The sequence below is a fragment of the Vipera berus genome, assembly GCF_964194415.1.
Source record: "Vipera berus genome assembly, chromosome: 4".
NCBI lineage: Eukaryota > Metazoa > Chordata > Lepidosauria > Squamata > Viperidae > Vipera > Vipera berus.
Window position 1 is genome coordinate 16,490,340 of NC_138206.1, and position 20,535 is coordinate 16,510,874.

The 20,535-nt window shown below is 41.5% G+C and overlaps 1 protein-coding gene across 5 annotated transcripts in view; it reads left to right on the forward strand.

The window, feature by feature from the left end:
- The window catches only part of LOC308667106 (transcriptional coactivator YAP1-like), a gene marked incomplete at its 5' end in the record, with an annotated part of 109,622 nt that overhangs the window by 17,728 nt on the left and 71,359 nt on the right, over positions 1-20,535 (forward strand). For 4 of the 5 annotated variants that reach the window (XM_081326213.1, XM_081326214.1, XM_081326215.1 and 1 more), the window contains one exon: positions 11,211-11,818. In XM_081326213.1, coding sequence (XP_081182339.1) covers positions 11,504-11,818 — 315 coding nt within the window. Of the gene's footprint in view, positions 1-298; positions 472-1,761; positions 1,829-11,210; positions 11,819-20,535 lie in introns of those variants that run through there. The other variant, XM_081326217.1, reaches the window with a different exon arrangement.

Here is a 20,535-nt window from a genome sequence, read left to right on the forward strand (position 1 = left end):
TTCCTAGTTCTTCAAATGCCCCAATCTGTTTTATGTTCTCTCTCATATTCAGGTCAACTAATGAATAATTTATCCTCAGATTACATTTATTCAGAATGTGGTCCAATTTTCCTAAAACCCATTTCTGGTTCTTCCGTTGTCACCATTCATTGCAACATATGTACCACTCCATGATTCTACTTACTGTGCATGTCTGTACAGAAAACACATTGGGAATCCAGGTGAATTTATCTTTGTATATCTGAGGTAATTAAAATATTTCCCAACTCACTTTGCTTTTGCTTTTTGTTTCACCAAGGTACTACTTCTGGATGATTCAGACCACTATGACTTATTCAGTCATTTAGACCGTGAAGAGTTTCTTTTTTGCATCTTTAAACACCTTTGCCTTGGAGGAGCTTTTTGTCAATATGAAGATGAAGTCGGCCCATACTTAGAAACCACAAAATCTTTATATAAGGATCTAGTGAGGTTTGTTCCTTTTATGTAACCAGTTTTCCCATTTATTTTTCAACTGTTCATCCAGATCAGGGGTAGGCAACCTCGGCTCTTTTATGACTCATGGACTTTAACTCCCAGAATTCCTGAGTCAGCTGACTCAGGAATTCTGGGAGTTGAAGTCCATGAGTCATAAAAGAGCCGAGGTTGCTTACCCCTGATCCAGATCTTCAGGTAAAAACTAAACATTTAAAATAAAAATGTAACAATTGTATCGAAAGAGCATTAAAAAAGTAAATTGATACAATATAGAATTCAGCATTTAAAGTGTCTATCCAAAGAAAGTGCTTTCCTACTGCTGGAAAAAGTCCAGATTTTGTGCCAGGCAAGTGTCCTTAGAAATCCAGAGTCAAAATACAACAATATAAAATGCCCTAGTCTCACTGGCAGTGGAAAAGGTACTCAAATGTATTGGTGACAGTGCCAGGTTTGGTAACTACTGCAATTGATTTAAGGCTAGCTTGTTGGAGAAGACTCTAGGGATCCCTTGGACTGCAAGGAGATCAAATCAGTCAATCCTAAAGGAAGTCAATAGTGACTTATTTGGAAGGACAAATACTGAAGCTGAAGCTCAAATACTTGGCCACCCAATTAGAAGAGGACTCATTGGAAAAAAAACCGATGTTGGGAAGGCAAAAGGAAAAGAGGATGACAGAGGATGATATAGTTAGATAGTGTCATCAACATACTGGGGATGAGTTTGGGCAGAATTCAAGCAGATAGTTGAGCACAAGGGAGGAGGGGGACTGGCATGCTATATGGTCCATGGTGTCGTGAAGTGTCAGATAACTTAGTGACTGAACAACAGCAAGATGCTAGGTACACTCCCATCCTAGTTCACTTAATTGTTGAATTTTGTACAAACTGGTGTTTCTAAATAAAGCTTATGAGTAGTACCATGCACAACATATACCATGGAGAACATTACCATAACATGAACACATGCTACTCTTCAGAAAAGCAGAGTATAGCAGATATTCTGCCTTGGTCGGTGAAAGGTAAAATAAGTTCTAATTGTATCCTACTTAACCATTTCAGATTTTTCTTCAGAACTTTTTCCTTTTCCTCTATCTAATGTATTTCATCATTCCACTTATAACTTAGAGGTTTACTTAATTTGATTTTTTTAAATTTTTTGATTTAATTTGATCATCTTGTTAGGAATCAGTTTAACTTAAGATTCCATTTTATTTGTTGGACCAAAGTTTTAAGTAGCCCAGCTGACTTTGTTAAAAGCTGTTTTGTATTTTTTATGAATTTCAGTGTACAAAAGGATCCTGAAACAAAGAACATAAACATAGTATCTACTGTCTTTAAAGTCTGTACTTATGTAAGTATCTTGTTAAAGCAGTATTAAATACGTAACATTTTTCGGTATAATTTGAAATAAGATTACATGTAAGAGTAATCCAAATAAGTATCACCATTTATGTTTAAACTGAATCAATCTCGTTAACAATAGATTGGTGTACAATATATACAATACCCAAACACAATCACACACATTTATTCATGTCTATGGAGGTTCTTAATCATATAGGTCTTGGTTGTCCCAAAGGTGCTTTTCCAAAAGGAAACTAGATTTTCTTGTGTTTTTTTTCTTGAAAATGTTTCACTTTTCATCCAAGAAGCTTCTTCAGTTCAAATTGACTGGTGGGAATGGAAGGATTTATATTCTTTGCAGCCGTTTGGTTGTTATCTCTCTGAGAGTCGTTGGGGCCACTTGGAAGTTTATCTGTACTATCAGAGTCATCTGAATCAGAGGACAAATGGGTGTGGAACCTTTTTGGGACTGCTGAAAGGACTGTGTTGTAGACAGGAGATAGGTGGTGTTGTATCCCTCCCCCTCTGTTGAGAGAGGGATGTTCAATTTTAACAACAGATGGTCTAACATAGGCCATCTGATGAGAATGGTATCACTTTAAAAAATAAATTGTATTGTCAATTTAATTTTTGGAGATTATGATGATATACCAGTTAACTTTATATTTTTCTTTAGCTAATTATAAAAAGTAGATTTCTGGATTAATATGGAACACATATGAGAGATACGTTCTGCTTATGATTTAAACATCAAAATGTCTTGCAGTTCTTAGGCTATTTTAATGACAATATATAAAATGAAAATTATTCCCATTTTACAAATTGGAGAGTTAACTGTAACTTGGTTACAAATTGTATTAAGGTTCATTTGGAAAACCTCTATTTTCTGCAGAACATTTTGTGTGAGACAAATAGTCTGATTTGTGTTGAGTCAGTGTTCATCCTCATGTTGCAATAACTGCAGCACAAACATGTCTCACTAATCATTCTTAAATGACATGTTTTTATGATACTGCTTTTAGCTCATTCCCAGTCTGCAGTGTAGACAGCTTAATATTGTCTCAAGCTGTTACAGATTTAAAGTACTATTTTTTTTCTCTTCTCAGTGTTTACAATGAATATAATATAGGGTGCTTCATTAACAATGTACTTGAGTTTGGGGGTGATTATACGGTGTTGTAGGAAAGTTCCTTCCCACTTCACCTCACAGCTACCCTGTGCCTATCAGCCAACTTAAAAACTCCATTTGAGTGGTGAGAGACACTTCGACTGATGGAGAATGTTCAGTGCAAAACTAAAGCCATTTGGGACACATATCCCGACATGATTGCATTCCCATCATCACATTTTGATTTTTGTATTTTTGAACTGTAGAGATGAATCTATTTACGAATAAATAAGAAAGAATGCTTAATTGAGAAAACCTCACATGGTAGGCAGGATATGAAACCGAAACATAGAAAAAGTTAAGGTTTATGGATTCAAAACATATTCACATATGACTCTTTGACGTCTCTAATGATGATAACGATTTTCTTAAGATTCAAGCTGCTTGCCCATCTATTCTAAAACAAAGGAACATAATAGACCAGTTCTAATCCAATATTCACACAGTGGACTTTGGGATGCTCATAAACAGCACACTTAAGCAACATAAACACCCTTCTATTCACTGCAATCTGATCAGTTGGGGAAGCACTGATCTAAGCAGAAGAAGACAGTTGCCCAGTGATGCAGGAGAGCACCTCATTTTTATCAAGCCACCACCACCTATTCCACAGATCAATTGTCTTGATACCATTTTTTATAGAAGGCTAAACCAAGTGGTCTGGCCATCCGTCAAAACAGACCTTCCTCCCCAGTTCACTCCTTGATTATAAATAGTGACTTGGTGATCACTTTTCCTACCTGTACATGATCTTGATGAATGGGGAAACTGAATCAGGAATTTCCTAGTTACTTTCCACCACCTTTATGCTTTAAGGACAGTAGCATTATGTACAGTAGACAAACTTAAGATTCAGCAGTCCGGACAATATAATTGATGCCAGCATATTTTTCTACAGGCTTCAGGACCAGATGTTAACTCATTTTCATGTGGTCATGAGAAATTTGTAAATGAAACTGGTTGACTGAAACACTTGTAACTTAGCATAGAACTGCAAACGGATAGATGGATCGGTGGAAGGCCGGCTGGCTGGCTGGATATTTACAACATGTGCTGTATCTGTATGCCTGAAGTAGTCTGCTTGGAATATTTTATTTTTCATTTATAAAGTTCACAATGCAGCCTTCAAAATATCAGTAAATAGTTAAGTTTGTGAATTGACTGTAGTATATTTTAGAGTAAAAGGATAGAGATAATCCAGATTACAGAGTTTGCTTTTCCAAAAGAGCAAGGTGATGTTTTCTTAATGGGATTTTGATGCCTTTGTAAGAAACACTTTTTCTGATACGCAGTTCTAAATCTTTCAGGCCAAGTTATTTTCCTATTTAATTTGCAACTCTATCCCTGCACAGAGACCACACAGAGAAAAACCTCCCATCCAACACAAACATAATCCCAGACTTGGGAGTGGGGTGGGGGGGGGAAACCACATTCTCTGCCCTCTCCTCTTCTTCCCTCCACCAGGCAAAAACAAGCCTCTGAAGACCTGTTTTACCTGCATACAAAGGTCTATCTCTCAGTGTTTGTATATGTGGTGTGTGTGTGTGTGTGTGTGAATGTATGTGTGGTAAAGAGCCAGGCAGTTGTCTGGCTGCATTGTGATGCACATGAATGCAGTGTTGCCAATTTCAGAATTAGAAAATAAGACTTAACTGAAGATTGCTTTTGTTTTGTGCCTTTGAGTCACTTTGTGACACCTGGCAATTGTCTGGACAAGTCCCTGCAATTTTCATGACAAGGTTTTTCAGAAACAGTTTGTCCTTGCCTCTTTATTTCTAGAACTGAAAGAGACTGACCCAAGGTCCTCCAGCTATCTTATTTATTTATTTATTTATTCGGTTTATATACCGCCCTATTCCCAAAGGACTCATCTTCATGGCTAAGGTGGGACTAGAACTCAAGAGTCGCACTGCCTGCTGCCTTAACCACTACCCCAACTTGTCTTTTGAATTGAATTCAGTGGGGTTTATAGTAAACATTTATCACATTTTAAAACCGCCCATCTCACTCACATATAAAAGTGATACAGTGTTTTCACTTTGAAAGCACTAAACATGTTTAATACTATGATGGTGTTGGCAAATATATCCAACTATGGCACAATTGACAAAGCTAAAGAATTTGCAAAGTATATTCCATATAAAAGTTGAACTCTCACTTTCTGGCATTAAAATAAATGCACCTAAGAAGTAGCTAAATAGGTTATGCAGTGTCTTAATAATTTAGTAATGGCAACAAAACCATAACACCCATTTTCAGGAGAGTACCAATTCAATTCACTGGAAGTTTTTAAGAAGAGACTGGACAGCCATTTGTCTGAAATGGTATAGGGTTTCCTGCCTGAGCAGGGGGTTGGACTAGATGACCTCCAAGGTCCCTTCCAACTTTACTATTATGATTATGATCTATATACTACTAAAGCTTTCATGCCCATAATCTTTAACTGGGCAAAATGGTGCATCATAGGGACCACAGTTTTTGAACCAAGGTGCCTCAAATGGAATAATTTACAGAATGTATCCAAAATCTTGGACCCATGACTCCCATGAACTGAAATTTGGCAAATTTTATAAAATACTTTATGACAAAAAATCATCATAAAACAGTTTATAATACAAAAGGTCATAAACCATTTTCTACAATGATGTTTGATTGTAGACTATATAGTGATGTAAGTACTGCTATACAGTTCTGTTAAACTAGTGGCCCCCAATCTTTTTGGCACCAGGGACCAATTTCATGGAAGAAATTTTTTCCACGGACGGGTGGGGGGAGGAGCACCTAACCTACATCCCACCCATGTGCAATTTGTGTTTGCTTGCTCACGTGCCACTAACCTCCAGCTGTGCGGCCAGACTGGTACCGGTTCATGATCTAGGGGTTAGGGACTCTTGTGCTATACAGTTCAACATGGACTGCTTTCAAGGCAGATACATCTCTGAACTTCTCCCTGAATTTTAAGAACTTTTCAAAGGTTGACTCAGCCTTCCATCCTTCCGAGGTAGGTAAAATGAGGACCCAGATTGTTGGGGGCAATAAGCTGACTTTGTAATAATGCCGCTTGGGGGGGGGCAAAAGTCCTAATAAGCAGGCATATACATAGAATGAAGGCTACTGCTAAGCTTGTAAGCCGCCCTGAGTCCTCGGAGAAGGGCGGGATATAAATGGGATTAAAAAAAAAATACACTACAAGTTCTATCATTGTTGAAGGTATTGAGGAATCCGGTAACAAAATAGATCAGAAGGGATGCCCAACAGGCCACAGTTTGCCTGGTTATAAATAATAATAATAATAATAATAATAATAATAATAATAATAATAATAATAATATAGACTTCTCTGTGTTATTCTTAATAATTCTGAGAGAACTAGGTTTTTGAAACTATATTTGAAGAAAGCAAGCAACAAATAATTAATGGTTTGGATATGGCCAAGTGTCATAAAAACAAAAATCATTTCTCAAACATTTCCCTATGGGAAAAACAATTGGGCAACAGCTCAGAATGTTGCTGACTTTATATTCTCAGTCCCCCTTTTGTCCTTAACAATAATTATTGCTATTGTGAAGTGATTGCAAAGAATTCTAGTAGCCATGCACTGTATGCTTTATCTAGGTTGTTATGGTTTCCTAGAATGTTATTTATTATGTGCCAGCAAGTCAATTTTGAATGTTGGTGACCACAACATTTTCCCCATGATCGTATGCCCTAACCTGATCCTTTTGATCTTCACCACTATAACTGAGTCCATCCACCCTTGTTGCCGGTCATCTTCTCTTTCCTGCTTAATAAACCAGGTGATTTAAAACCTAAAGTCACTCTTCATTAAGAAACCTTCCACTGCATGAGGGTTTTCCTTTGAAGTGATAGAGAGGTCAGACATACACAAGTGGTGACTAAAGATCAGCTAGGAGGTAGTAAACAATCCTGATTTGTTTTGGAGCAAGAAATGGTTTAGAATATTTTTAATTTCGGTAATTAAAATTGTAACAGCAGGGCAGTGCTTTCTTTAGCTAATCTATTCTTATAAAGATGAACCAAACCTTTTACATTTATGTTTTTCTTATACTTTTACTTTTGTGGTTGATCAGATAATTTTGACAAGAGTTTTTAAACAGGTTTGGGGATCTTTAATTGATCATAATACAGTTTTAAGTAGGCCAAGTTCTAACTCGTGGAAAATGCTGTGTCTGTTTAATAGAATTGAACATAGTAGAGCTCTGATATTGTTCCACGGATCTGTCGGAGTCATTCTCCCAGCTTAGGAATCACAGCTCCAAGTGCTCCTACCACTACTGGGACCACTTTGGCCTTTATGTCCACATCATCTCTACTTTCACTTTTAAGCCCTGATACTTTTCCAGCTTCTCATTCTCCTCCTTCCTGATGTTGCTTCACTCGGCGCTGCTACATCTATCATGATTGTTGTCTTCTGGTCCTTCTCTACCATTATAACATCTGGTTTATGTCTCTCCTGTATGACTCCTGGCAACTCCTTGGACAAGGCCCTGAATTTTTCTCAACATGATTTCAGAAGTGATTCGCCACTGCCTCTTTCTGAAGGCTGAGAGAAACTGACTAGCCTAAGTCACTCAGCTGCTATTTTTACCTAAAGTGGGACCAGAATGCATCATCTCCTGGTTTCTAACTTGATGCCTTAACCAGTCCACCAAACTGGCACTTGTCTTAGATTAACATGATAGAAATGTGTTTGCAGTATCCCTGAACTTAAAGAGAAGAATACATGTAATTAAAGTGAATGCTGCTTCATGATTGATTTATATTTTTAGAGGGATTTCCGTGTAAATGCATGCCAAGTATTTTAAACAGGTCGGTAAACCACTCAGAAAGTGTTAAAGGAAGGTCACACCATTAGGTATTCTTTATCTAAATTATAATTTTCACATTGAAGATAGGAATTTTCACTTTCCGAAATACAACTGAGCACATATTTTTGATTCCTGTTTCATCATGAAATTTAAGTGATTATTTCAAAATTAGAATTGGAAAGTTATTATTTTACTATCTTAATATATTTTCTGCATTATATTAAATGATTAATATTTTGTCCTCTAGGATGCTGATGGCCTTTGCTATCCTTCATCCAACAGGCATGAACAAAATTTTGCCTATTTGATTGTGAATCCTTCAAATCGTCATATCTATGTTTTGTACCATGTTTTTGGAGTATCTTCATTCTGTGAGTGACTGCTCATAGTTATTCAATTAGTTCTCGTAAATAGTGGAATTTGTTTTAAATATTGTTTGTTGGAATTCCAATATTGTTAGGGCATTAGAAATTACTTGCACACTGAAAGTAATTGATTTTGTCACAATGTTGTTAAATTAATGTTATCAATACCTGCATATACCTTGAAATGAGGTTTTGCTAAATTAACTTACATCCTGTCCTTAGAGATCTTTATTTTAATAATTCTTTTATTGTACTACCAATAAATTATTAAACAGAAATTGTGCAATGGTGTGAATGTATATCCCCATTATATAATTTTACAATATTATTTCTGGATTTTCTTTTGATCCTGGAAGGATGGCTAGGTAAAATCAATATTTAAAGTAAGAAAAATAGTCTTACAGAAGTGGAACAACAGCTTTCTTGTTAAAGAAGAACCTGACCAAATTTTCTAGGACAGAAATATAGGCCGTTGATAGACAAAAGACTCTCCCATCATTTGTATTTTTCCTAATAAACTGAAAGACGTAAGAAAATTTCTGAAATACGGTGTGTGGGACAGATATGGGGAATAGATCCTTTATTTTGAGATGATTCAGTTGAGTTCATATTTATAATTCTTACAGAAGACTTCAATGAACAAATTTACTCAAAATTTAGATTACTAATGAGAAAAGGAAATACTGCTTAACAATATTATTGCAACACATTGTACATGGGACTGCCTTTTCAAAGAATCCAGAAACTTCAATTGGTTCAAATGCAGCAGGCCTAGAGGTGCATGGGTCATCTCTCCTGCTGGAATTGCACGACTGACTGATTTTATGTTTTTTTGCAGTAGTTGTTAAGCAAATCACAGTAGTTGATAAGTGAATTCACGGTTGTTAAGTGAATGATGTGGTTGTTAAGCAAAGGAAACACGGAAATGCAGAGTTTTGACAAAACTGATAAAGTATGATCAAGTGATTGGTGAATCCTGCAAAAAACTATAAAGGCGGCTGTGTTGGGCATGTAACCACGGAAGGGGGTTGACTGTCGCATCAGAAGTCCTGTTTTTCAGGTTGGTTGCAACTTTGCTAAGTAAGCAGCTGCAAATCAAGGAGAACCCCCTACATTCTTTCACTTTTTATTTATCAAATTTATATGCCCACCCATCTCACAAAAAGGGACTCCTGGTGGTATACAACATTTAAATAAAATACCAAACATATATAAAACAAATCACAACCACTGTTAACAATTAAAATGTTAAAAATTAAATAATTGTTCGGTACAAGTTTATACATTTTAGGAACGACATGCTCATCATTTGTCTACATTTTGATTTCCAAATTCAGTCTTAACAAAGTTTAATTTTAATTAAAATGAAAATTTAAGAAAAAAAGAGTAAGGCAGAGAGTCCAGAGAAGAGGAAGGGTATTCCTGTCAATGAGCACTATTGTGTTTCTTAGCTTTCAGTAGCAAGATCCATCAATCACATACGTTCATGATTTCAACGATTAAATTCAAAAATAGGTTTTAGGGAGATAAAGACACTGGAAGGTAACATTCTGGAGCTTTTGACAGGATTAGAGGAGTAGACAAGAAATTTTTGTCTCTTAATTTTTTCTTGTATTTATGCACCTATTTTATTTATTTCTTAAAAACAACCATAAATATTAAGTGGTTTGTTGTGATGTGTATGCTAAATAAATAAATAATTACGTGTTGTATCTGCCTCTTTTTTGAAGTAGTGTTTTTATCGCTTCTGTACTGTTGCCAAAAATTGTAAGGTTATGCCATTTTAATCACCAGGAATCAGGCTCAACTTCAGGATTTATTTAATCAGGATCAACTTGAGGATCTATTTACCACATTTATACAGTTGCTGTTCTCATACATGACTGTGCGAGGCTAATAATTAAAACATATTAAAACCCAAAAGAACAATATAATAATGTAGGAAAGAAGAAAAAACCCTCATAAAAACTCCAAAGCCGAAATGATCGCGTCTAAATACTAATACTAATACAACCACGGTACCATCTCTAGCACATTCCCCGATTTTCTTTTTCCTTTGCTTTAGTTACTTGTATTTTTTTTTTATTTACACCTGCGTGTTTTGAATCCCGAGTTTTTCCGACAAGCATTTCTCTTCTGCAAAACGAGCCCTGCGTGGTGATTTGCAAGGGTGCCAGGCAAAGCTAATTTCAGGTTGCAATCAAGAGTTTTGCGCTGGCCAGGACTTGCATCCAGTTCATTGGACTACAACAGCGTTTCCCAACCTTAGGAACTTGAAGATGCGTGGACTTCAACTCCCAGAATTCCCCAGCCAGCTATGCTGGCTGGGGAATTCTGGGAGTTGAAGTCCACGCATCTTCAAGTTCCTAAGGTTGGGAAACGCTGGACTACAAGTCCCAGCACTGCCCTTGGGGATTGTGAGAATTAAAAACGCAGGAATCTGGACAACAGCAAGTGGTGGTGGGGGGTTTGCATAGTGGGGAGGGACAAAGGAAAAGTTTCCTTTCTCTTTTCCCTTCTAACCCTGATGGGTCGGGGTCTAGTTGCTATTTCCCTTTTTTTTCTCTTCCAGTGTGGGGGAAGAAGAGAAAATAGTCCCAACTGTCCTTCCTCCTCCCCTCTCTGGGAGGGTTGGAAAACTTTTTGGAAAAAGCGGGGAGGGGGGGGGGCGGAGGAAGAGAGCCAAAACCATAAACCCCATGTTTCCTGTCCATATCGGCGAGGGTGAATCCTGCCCGGGCGGCTCCAGGAAATTAGAAAACAAGTTAATCCGGAGGCGTCGAAGAAGCAGTTGTACCAGTTAGAAAGAGAAGGAAGTGGGGAAAAAACAAACAAACACTACAGGCTGGACGGGGGTGGAAAGGAAGCTCGGGAACACTCCGTGGCAAAGTTCGCCGCCGTTCAATTTCAGCGCGGCCGGGCGCGGAAAAAGAAGAGGCGGCGGCCGCGGCGGCTCCTAAACTGAGTGGCTGAGTGGAATTAAAGCTGCTGTTGGGAGTCGGGGCGGGCGGGCGCGCGCTGGGCGGAGCAGGCTCGGGCGGGCGTCTTTCCGAACTTTTGTTTGGGAGGGTTCGTGCGCGACCGATTTATGCCCCTGGCTTCGCGTCCGGCGGAGCGAAAGCGCGGGAGGCCCCGAGTCCCTCCTCGCGTGTCGGAGCCCCGGAGTCGCCGGTGCCCCCCTCCCGCGGAAGACGGGCGCGGGGCGAGGCGAGGGAGCGAACGACCCCGGCGCTTGGGCATGCGGGTCGGCCAGCTCGGCGCTGTTGCTTAAGCGGAGCGGCTCCAGCGAGCGAGCGAGCGAGCGCGGAGGGGAGACGGCCATGGACGCCGCCGGGCAGCCCCAGCAGGCTCCGTCGGCGCCCCAGCCGTCGGCGGGGCAGCCCCAGCCTTCAGGGCAACCTTCGCCGCCGACGCCTCAGCAGCCGCAGCCCGGCGGGGGCGCCGTGTCCGGGCCGCCTCCGGCCGGCCACCAAGTCGTCCACGTCCGGGGCGACTCGGAGACGGACTTGGAGGCCCTCTTCAACGCCGTCATGAACCCCAAGGGCGCCAACGTGCCCCACACGCTCCCTATGCGGCTCCGCAAACTGCCGGACTCCTTCTTCAAGCCGCCGGAGCCCAAGGCCCACTCCCGCCAGGTGAGGGGAGAAGAGGGGGAGGGGGAGGCGGTTGGAGGGGGGAGGGTCGGTCTCCGGGATCTCTCTCTCTCTCACACTCTCTCTCTCTCTCACAACACACACACACACACACACACACACACAGCCCTCCCCCCCCCGCCGCCAATAGTCGCTGCGCTGCTTTTGGAAAACTTTCCCGGGGGAAAGGCGAGAGAGGGAGCGCGCGCCTAGCCTTTCCCAGATTGTGCAGGCTGGGAATTGTAGTCCGGAGACATCTTGGAGAGGCCAAGCTGGAGTGAAGTGACTTGGAAACTAGGGCAGGGGTCGGCAACCTCGGCTCTTTTATGACTCGTGGACTTCAACTCCCAGAATTCCTGAGCCAGCTATGCTGGCTCAGGAATTCTGGGAGTTGAAGTCCACGAGTCATAAAAGAGCCGAGGTTGCCGACCCCTGAACTAGGGCAAGAACAGCAAAAGCTCCTTCCAAGCGCCGCAGGACTTTGCGTGGCGCTGGGCGGAAGATGGGAGCAGGCAGAGCCAGGCTGGAGTCTCTTCCTCCGCCGTGGGACCGCCGGAGGGGATTGGGAGGCCGGCACCCTCTTTCAGCCCGGGAGCCCGAGGGTTGACGGTTTGAAAACAGGAGGAGAAGAGCGCCGGGGATGCCCTTTTCAGCTGCAGGAGCGAAACGCGGGATCGAAATCTTGTTTTTCAGCTGCAGGAGGAAAACAAAACAAAACCCCAACCAGCAAAGAAACATTTCCGAAGCAAATAAGTGACAGTTGGGGCTGGCTGAAGCAGGCCTTCCAAATCAGCCCTCTGGATGGGGCAACTCCTGGAACAATATTGCTACAACACTCCAGCCAAGAAGGTCATTGTGCTGGCTGTGCGTAATGGGAACTGTAATCCGACACAACCCGAGAGGGACAGGTTGAGGAAGGCTGAGGAAGTTCTTAAATAAGCTTTTGGAGGTTGGTTTTTATTCAGAGGTATGGAGTTATTGGAATACTAGCGAGAGACATCTGGGATTAGGACGACATATAGGTAGTCCTCCATTTACAACAGTTCATTTAGTGACCATTCAAAGTTACAGTGGCACTGGAAAAAGTGACTTATGAACATTTTTCACACTTTATGACCATTGCAGCATTCCCCAGGGTCATGTCATTTACATTCAGATACTGGGCAACTGGTTCATAGTTATGACAGCTGCAGTGTCCCAGGGTCATCTGATCATCTTTCGTGACCTTTGGACAAGCAAAGTCAGTGGGGAAACCCAGTTCACTTAACCATGTTACTAATTTAGCAACTGCAGTGATTCACTTAACAAATGTGGCAAGAAAAGTCATAAAGTGGGGCAAAACTCAACAAATTTCTCACTTAGCAGCGTAAATTCTGGACTCAGTTGTGATTGTAAGCTGAGGACTACCTGTATTTTAATCTTATGCATTGATTAAGATGCTGGTTACTATCCTACCAGACTGGGATGGCAGCTATTTTATCTCGCAGTTAAAATTTTTGGGGACCAGATGATGGACATAAGTGAAGCTAGTACCAAAAATGGATGGCCCCACTCATTGTTTTCCTGAAATTCTGTTGGTTTTTTCCCTTCAGTTTGAAGTCCTCTTCTGTTTTTTCAAGCAGCAGGCTGCAAGGGGAGGAGAAAGCACTTTTACCAAGGGTCTGAACTGATCTTTTGCAGATGGGTTTTAAAGTAGGTCAAGGATTTTGTGAAATCAGCCTGAAGGCTGCAGGTTTCTCATCCCAAACTAGTGGTGTGTATTGGATATTTGCAAAGTTGGGTTAAAAAAAGAACTAGGACTCCTCCCAACCTAAATATAATAGAGATAGAAATGGGAATGCAACAAAAAGCTCAAAAGATACCTGGTTAGAGGAATCCTGAAAGTCATACCAGAAGGAGATCCAAATATGATGAACCACCTTGTTCAGTGTTGACAGACTTCTGGGGGGAGGGAACCATTTCTCCCCCTGCTTTAGTTTTTCTTTCCTTTTTAAATGTTTTGCATGCTATTGAAACCAAAAGTGCAATTTATATATGCAAATTCCCAGAGTGGCATACATCTCTGCCTATATGGAGGGTTTTTGTGAGTGTGGAGATTGGGTACTTAGATTTATGTAGCACTTCAACAGAATTGGAGTGTTATCACTGTGGCCCTTCTCTTAACCATGCTGAGTTAACCCATAAAAAAATTGAGCAGGGCTTTCCAGCTGTTTTAATATACAAATTGGATTCTAGCGGGAGAGGGGAAATTTTAGATACCTGAGTACTAAGCCCACTGTAATTTTCTATTCCTTCAGAGATGAGATTCAAGTGGGCTGCTTAGCTGACATCCTCTCAGAAATCATTGTGGTCTTAATTTGCATTCAATAAAAACTAGTGTGGTTCTGCTTCCCTCCTTTCATTCAGTCCTGTGGCTGAAATGGGCCTTCACAAAGCCATATCTTCTTGTACCCTTGGCATTATATGAGTAAAATGTGCATATGATAGTTGGTATTTCTAATGATGGAATATGTCATGAATGGCTAAATACCGTATTTTCCGGCGTATAAGACGACTGGGCGTATAAGACGACCGCCCAACTTTTGAGATGATTTTCAAGATTTTTCGTCTTATACGCCGGAAAATCAGCAAGCCCGGGAAGGCACGCCCTCCCCTCTCACTGTGGAGGAAGCAGGGCAGGCTGGCGTCTGGCGGGAGCCGGCAGGGCAGTCCTGCACACGCAGGACTGCCCTGCCGGCTCCCGCCCGACGCTCTTCCCTCTTGAGGCAGCATCGCTCCCCAGCTCCTAAGGAGTCCTCGGGGATGCTGCCTCAAGAGCCATGGCAGGCGCCTCACGCTCTTCCCTCTTGAAGCAGCATCGGCGGAGCTGTCGGGCGGGAGCCGGCAGGGCAGTCCTTCCCTCTTGAGGCAGCATCCCCGAGGACTCCTTAGGAGCCGGGGAGCGATGCTGCCTCAAGAGGGAAGAGCGTCGGGCGGGAGCCGGCAGGACAGTCCTGCGTGCGCAGGACTGCCCTGCTGGCTCCCGCCAGAAGCCAACCTGCCCTGCTTCCTCCACAGTGAGAGGGGAGGGCGTGCCTTCCCGGGCTCGCTGATTTTCCGGCGTATAAGACGACTGGGCGTATAAGACGACCCCCCAACTTTTGAGGTGATTTTCATGGGTTAAAAAGTCATCTTATACGCCGGAAAATACGGTATGCCTGTGTAGCAAAATGAAGTTTGGATTTCTTACAATGATTGCGTATATATAATTTATGCCAATATAAATGGACGCTTTTTCTTGGAAGAAAACTCTTGTCAAGTCAGAGGGCATGGCATGTATATACTGTTTGACACTGCACCTTTATAATTATAAAATAACTATATCAATATAACATATATGATAATATTTTATAATTATATTTTTATCACTTAAATCTGTATAGATTTCCTATACAGTAATTGCACTGTGTTGAAGATTTCCCTTTAAAAGAAAGAAGTGTAGAAAGCATTTTCTGTTTTCTATTTCTTTACACCCCAGAGTATTCTTTTGTTTCCCAATTTCACAGAGAAGACAAGTATTTTATGTCATCAAATGTTATAATCATTATTCAGCATATTTTAAAGTAGTGGAAGTGATGGCTGTTGTTTCCATCTTATCCTGACTTTAGCTCTGTGAAGTTGATTAGGATGTGCAGGAACAAGTGGATTCACAAATGGAAATTGGAAAATTTCACTCTTTTCTTGAATGTGCCACTGAGAAGCAGACTCTTCCTTCATTTGCATCTTCTCTGTGGTACTTGTAAATAAGTGTTGGCAGTTCTAATATTTCAAGAAACAAGTCCCAGAAATATCTTGAGTAAGAAAAATAAGCTTTTCTTGTGGAGAAATTCTGACCATCGATAGAGATTACATTTCTTATCCAAATTTCCCTCATCAAAGGATAAAAAATATACTGCCCTTTCTACATCTTAGGAGGAATAATTGTTGCATGCTGGGGAATTATACCCTTATCATGTCTTAAAGTTAGGATTCACCAAATGTTGCCTTATTTCCACGTACAGATTCATCCAATTCATGTTACTCATCTTTCTTTCAGAACTCATCTTTAGGAAAAGCTACTTCTTTTCATGTCCATTCTTTAAATTTAGTTGTGGGAGAGTTCCTTCAGTTTTGTTCATTTTGATATTTGTTGCAAAAAAGTTGATTTTTGCTCTGGCTTTATTTTTTCTTCTGAAAAGTACCTTCAATTAACTCATTCATGCACCTTCCTTCATAGTTTGTTTTCCTTAACTCTCTCTGTGTGGGGGCTAATAAGAGTGGTTGTAATAGTAACCATAATATATTTTACTTCCTTTGGGAAATCTATTCTGACACTGGGGAGCCTACTTTGCTCTTTCAGTTTTTCTCAGCTGCTTGTGATAATTCCTGTTTTCTTTCTGTCTTTAAGGAAGCTAATATGGGATTGGGAGTGGGAGGCACGGTTTTTCAGTGGTTCTCCTCCTACCTCCTGGGACGTTCGCAGTCGGTGTTGGCAGGGGGACAGAGGTCGACCTCGAGGCCTCTCGCTTGTGGAGTACCTCAGGGGTCGGTCCTCTCACCTCTCCTGTTCAACATCTACATGAAGCCTCTGGGTGAGATCATTCGTGGTTTTGGAGTTGGGTATCATCAGTATGCTGATGATACCCAGCTTTTTATTTTGACCCCAAACCACCCCAGTGATGCCCTCGACGTGATGTCCCGTTGCCTGGAGGCAGTTCGGGTCTGGATGGGGAGGAACAGGCTTCGGCTCAACCCTGACAAGACTGAGTGGCTGTACGTACCGGCATCTCCGGAAACTCAGATTATTCCATCTCTTAATATGGGGGGGGTGAGTCCTTACCCCCCGTAGATAGGGCTCGCAACTTGGGTGTCCTCCTAGACTCACAGCTTTCTTTAGAAGATCATATAGTAACTGTGACTAGGGGGGCCTTCGCCAGGTTTGCTTGGTGCGCCAGTTGTGGCCCTATCTAGACTGGGATGCCTTGCGTACAGTCACTCATGCGCTCGTGACCTCGGTTAGACTACTGTAACGCGCTCTACATGGGGCTGCCCTTGAGGACCACTCGGAGGCTCCAACTGGTGCAGAATGCAGCCGCGAGAGTTGTGTTGGGGGTTTCCCGATACTCCCATGTTACACCTCTGCTCCGTGAGCTGCATTGGCTGCCAGTTGTCTTCTGGGTGAGATTAAAGGTGCTGGTAATGACCTTTAAAGCCCTACATGGCATGGGTCCGGAGTACCTTAGGGAGCACCTGCTGCCAGCGTCAACCTTCCTCCGCCCAGTCCGCTCCCACAGAGAGGGCCTTCTCAGGGTGCCACCGGTCAGAGAGTGCCGACTGGTGGCCCCCAGGGGGAGGGCGTTCTCTGTGGGTGCGCCTGATCTGTGGAACCGTTTACCGGTAGAGCTCCAGATGGCCCCCGACCTTCGCTCCTTCCGACGTGATCTAAAGACCTATTTATTTGAACAAGCCGGCCTGGTCTGATGGGTTTTGGGATTTTATTATGTTTTTATGTATTTATCTGTTTTATTGGGCATTATGGTTTAATCTCTTCTTAATTTTTGTACTTTGTATTTTAGTATTTATTGCCCTGTTCACTGCCCTGAGTCCTTCGGGAGAAGGGCGGTATACAAATTAAATTAATAAATAATAAATAAATAAATAATATGAGGGTGGGAGATGGAGAAGAACTAAACCTATGTTGAATTAAGTGTGATGTGTTTACAAACTTCATCTACGTTCATCTTGTCTCAAATTTTGGAAATCTGGAACTCTACTCTTGAGATAAAGGACCTCTATGGCATGCTCCATTCTTGCCCCAGCTCCTGCCCACCTATCAATTTGAAAGCATGAAAATGCGAGTAGATAAATAGGTACCACTTTGGTGGTAACAGTGTTCCGTGTTTCACCTCACGCTCTGCACTATAACATGATGTCATGCTGGCCATATGACTATGGAAATGTCTTCAGACGATGTTGGCTCCCTCCGCTAAGAAACGAGACAAGCACCGCCCCCTAGAATCACACGACTGGATAGAGCAGGCATGTCAAAACTCGCGATGTCATGTGACATCGCGCGATGTATCATGACTTTTTCCCCATTGCCTGCAGTGGGGTGGGCGTGGTTTTGGCATGACCCATCTGGCCCATGGGCCGGCAGTTTGACATGCCTGGGATAAAGGAAACTACCTTTTTTTAAAAATACTATTCTAATCTTCAAATTTGCTGCAATGGCAGACTTCATTATCATATAATAAGGTTCTTGTGTCTCTCGATAAAGAAATACTTAAAATCCATAAAGTTAAATTTGGAATGATATTGAAGACCCAAGAACCTTGATAGCATCATTAATCTTGGTTGAGTTGCTGAAGTCGCAGCAGGTTGGGTGGGCAAGAGGGCCCCCAAACTCCAGGTGATTTATTTATATTCCTCCTTTATTATTACTACAGATAACTCAAGATGTTGAACATATTTAATATACTTTTGTCCTATGATCACCACCACAGCAACCCTGTGAGGTGAGTTGGGTTGAGAGAGAGTGACTGGCGCTAGGTCACCAGCTGGTGGGACTAGAACTCGCAGTGTCCTACTTTCTAGACTGATGTCTTAACCCCTAGACCAAGGGTCCCCAACCTCGGCCACGCGCCACTAACGGGCTGCTGCCCTATTTGCAACTGGCCCGTGTGAGCGGAGGGCCAGTGTGCAGGTACGCGGGGCTCAACTTGCGCAAGTTGAGCTGCGCACGCAGTGGCCTGACGCTCATGTGGCCTGGTTCCTCTCTTCCCCCGCCAAGCCACAAAGGTTGGGAACTGCTGCTTTAGATCGAGCTGGTATGCCGAATTTATATAGAGCTTCCGCTCTAGACCATCCCTTTTGCCTCTTCTGATACTAGAATGCCAACACTACTGCAATGCTCTCTACATGGGGCTGCCCCTGAGGACCACTCGGAGACTTCAGCTGGTGCAGAATGCAGCCGCGCGAGTTGTGATGGGAGTCTCCCGATACTCCCATGTAACACCTCTTCTCCGCGAGCTGCATTGGCTTCCAGTTGCACTCCGGGTGAGATTCAAGGTGCTGGTGATGACCTATAAAGCCCTAAATGGCATGGGCCCGGATTATCTAAGGGAGCACCTGCTGCCAGCGTCAATTTCCCATCGTCCTGTGCGCTCCCACAGGGAGGGCCTCCTCAGGGTACCGCCGGTCAAGGATTGCCGACGGGCGATCCACAGGGGGAGGGCGTTCTCTGTGGGCGCGCCTGCCCTATGGAATCAACTGCCAACGGAACTCCGGACTGCCCCCGACCTTCGTTCATTTCGCCGGGACCTAAAAACCTGGCTCTTTGAGCTATCTGGTCTGGACTGAGGGGTTTAATGTTTTTAAATTGTGATTTAATTTTTGTGGCTAGACTTAATTTAATTTATTTTAATTTTATATTGTATTGTTTTTAAATTTTGCCTTGTAAACCGCCCTGAGTCCTTTGGGAATAGGGCGGTATATAAACCAAATAAATAAACAAATAATAAATTAAATAAATAAATAAATAAACAAACAAACACGAGAAAGGCAAATGTTAGATTAAGATGCTTGATCTGAAAGTAGGTTTTCTTTATTTTCTTGTGGTCATTAAGTCATGAATTAATGCTTGAGTTTACATGGACACAGTGTAGACAAAATTGCAAGATTAAGTTTATTTGAAAAGCTTTTACATTCCATTTATTTTTTAGTCAGAATGTTTTCAGTTATATTTTATAAAATGATTTAATTATTAGCTATTTATTTATATAGCCAAAAGGAGTGAGTGCTCTTCAGTAACTCTCAAATATTTCTGTGACTAGTGTCTTTTTATAAGAGGCTTTGAACAACACAAGTGTTTTAAAAAGAAAGATTTTTTTTATTTAGTTGTTAGTTTTATTTGCCTCCCATCTCATTTCGAAATGACACTGGGTGGCTAATAGCTTTAAGATGCTCAAATCACTGCCTAAAGTGTTAATTTACTTGTCAGATATAAAATGGAAAAAAACCTAGACTTTTAAGTCATGGAATTGTAAGTGGAGACTGTTGCTTTATCACCTTTGAACTTTAGCCTAATATAGGCCTGACACATGCTTTCCATGTGGGCTGAGTTTCTTAGTGTCTGCTGTGACAACTATGAAAAACAAGGTATTCCTTATATAGAAGCAAAATCTTCAACAAAGATAATTCTGCTTTTTCCCAAATAATTCACATTTGAAATATGAGGGCTTTTCCATTTACTGAGAATATAGGAAGGGAAGTAAATTTCTTGGTTTTGGTGAGAAATTGCTGTAAATTAAATTAAAAACATGTAAAATAGATTAAAATTGTTGCCTGAATTGTATTAATTTTGTATATATTATTGAATGGAGAATTTAATTCTGTGTTATGAGCCTTAAAACTTACAGAAACGTGTGTGTATGCAGTATTGTGTTGCACAGGGCTGGCAGCATTTTCAAGTGGCAGGCACTATTGCACAGTTTCATTTAAAAATAATAGTCAAAATTGAGCACTCTCCTATGAAGGCATAGCCAAATGCTATATAAGAACTCAAAAAATACATTTTACAATTTTAAAAATCAAGTCCTCTAGTGCCATCTAGTGGTTTTGTAAATGTAGCAGTGCCTATAGGTGCTTTATTGTTGGCCAGCTTTCCTAGGAGGGTAATCAAATGGAGAGTAACCTATAGTATT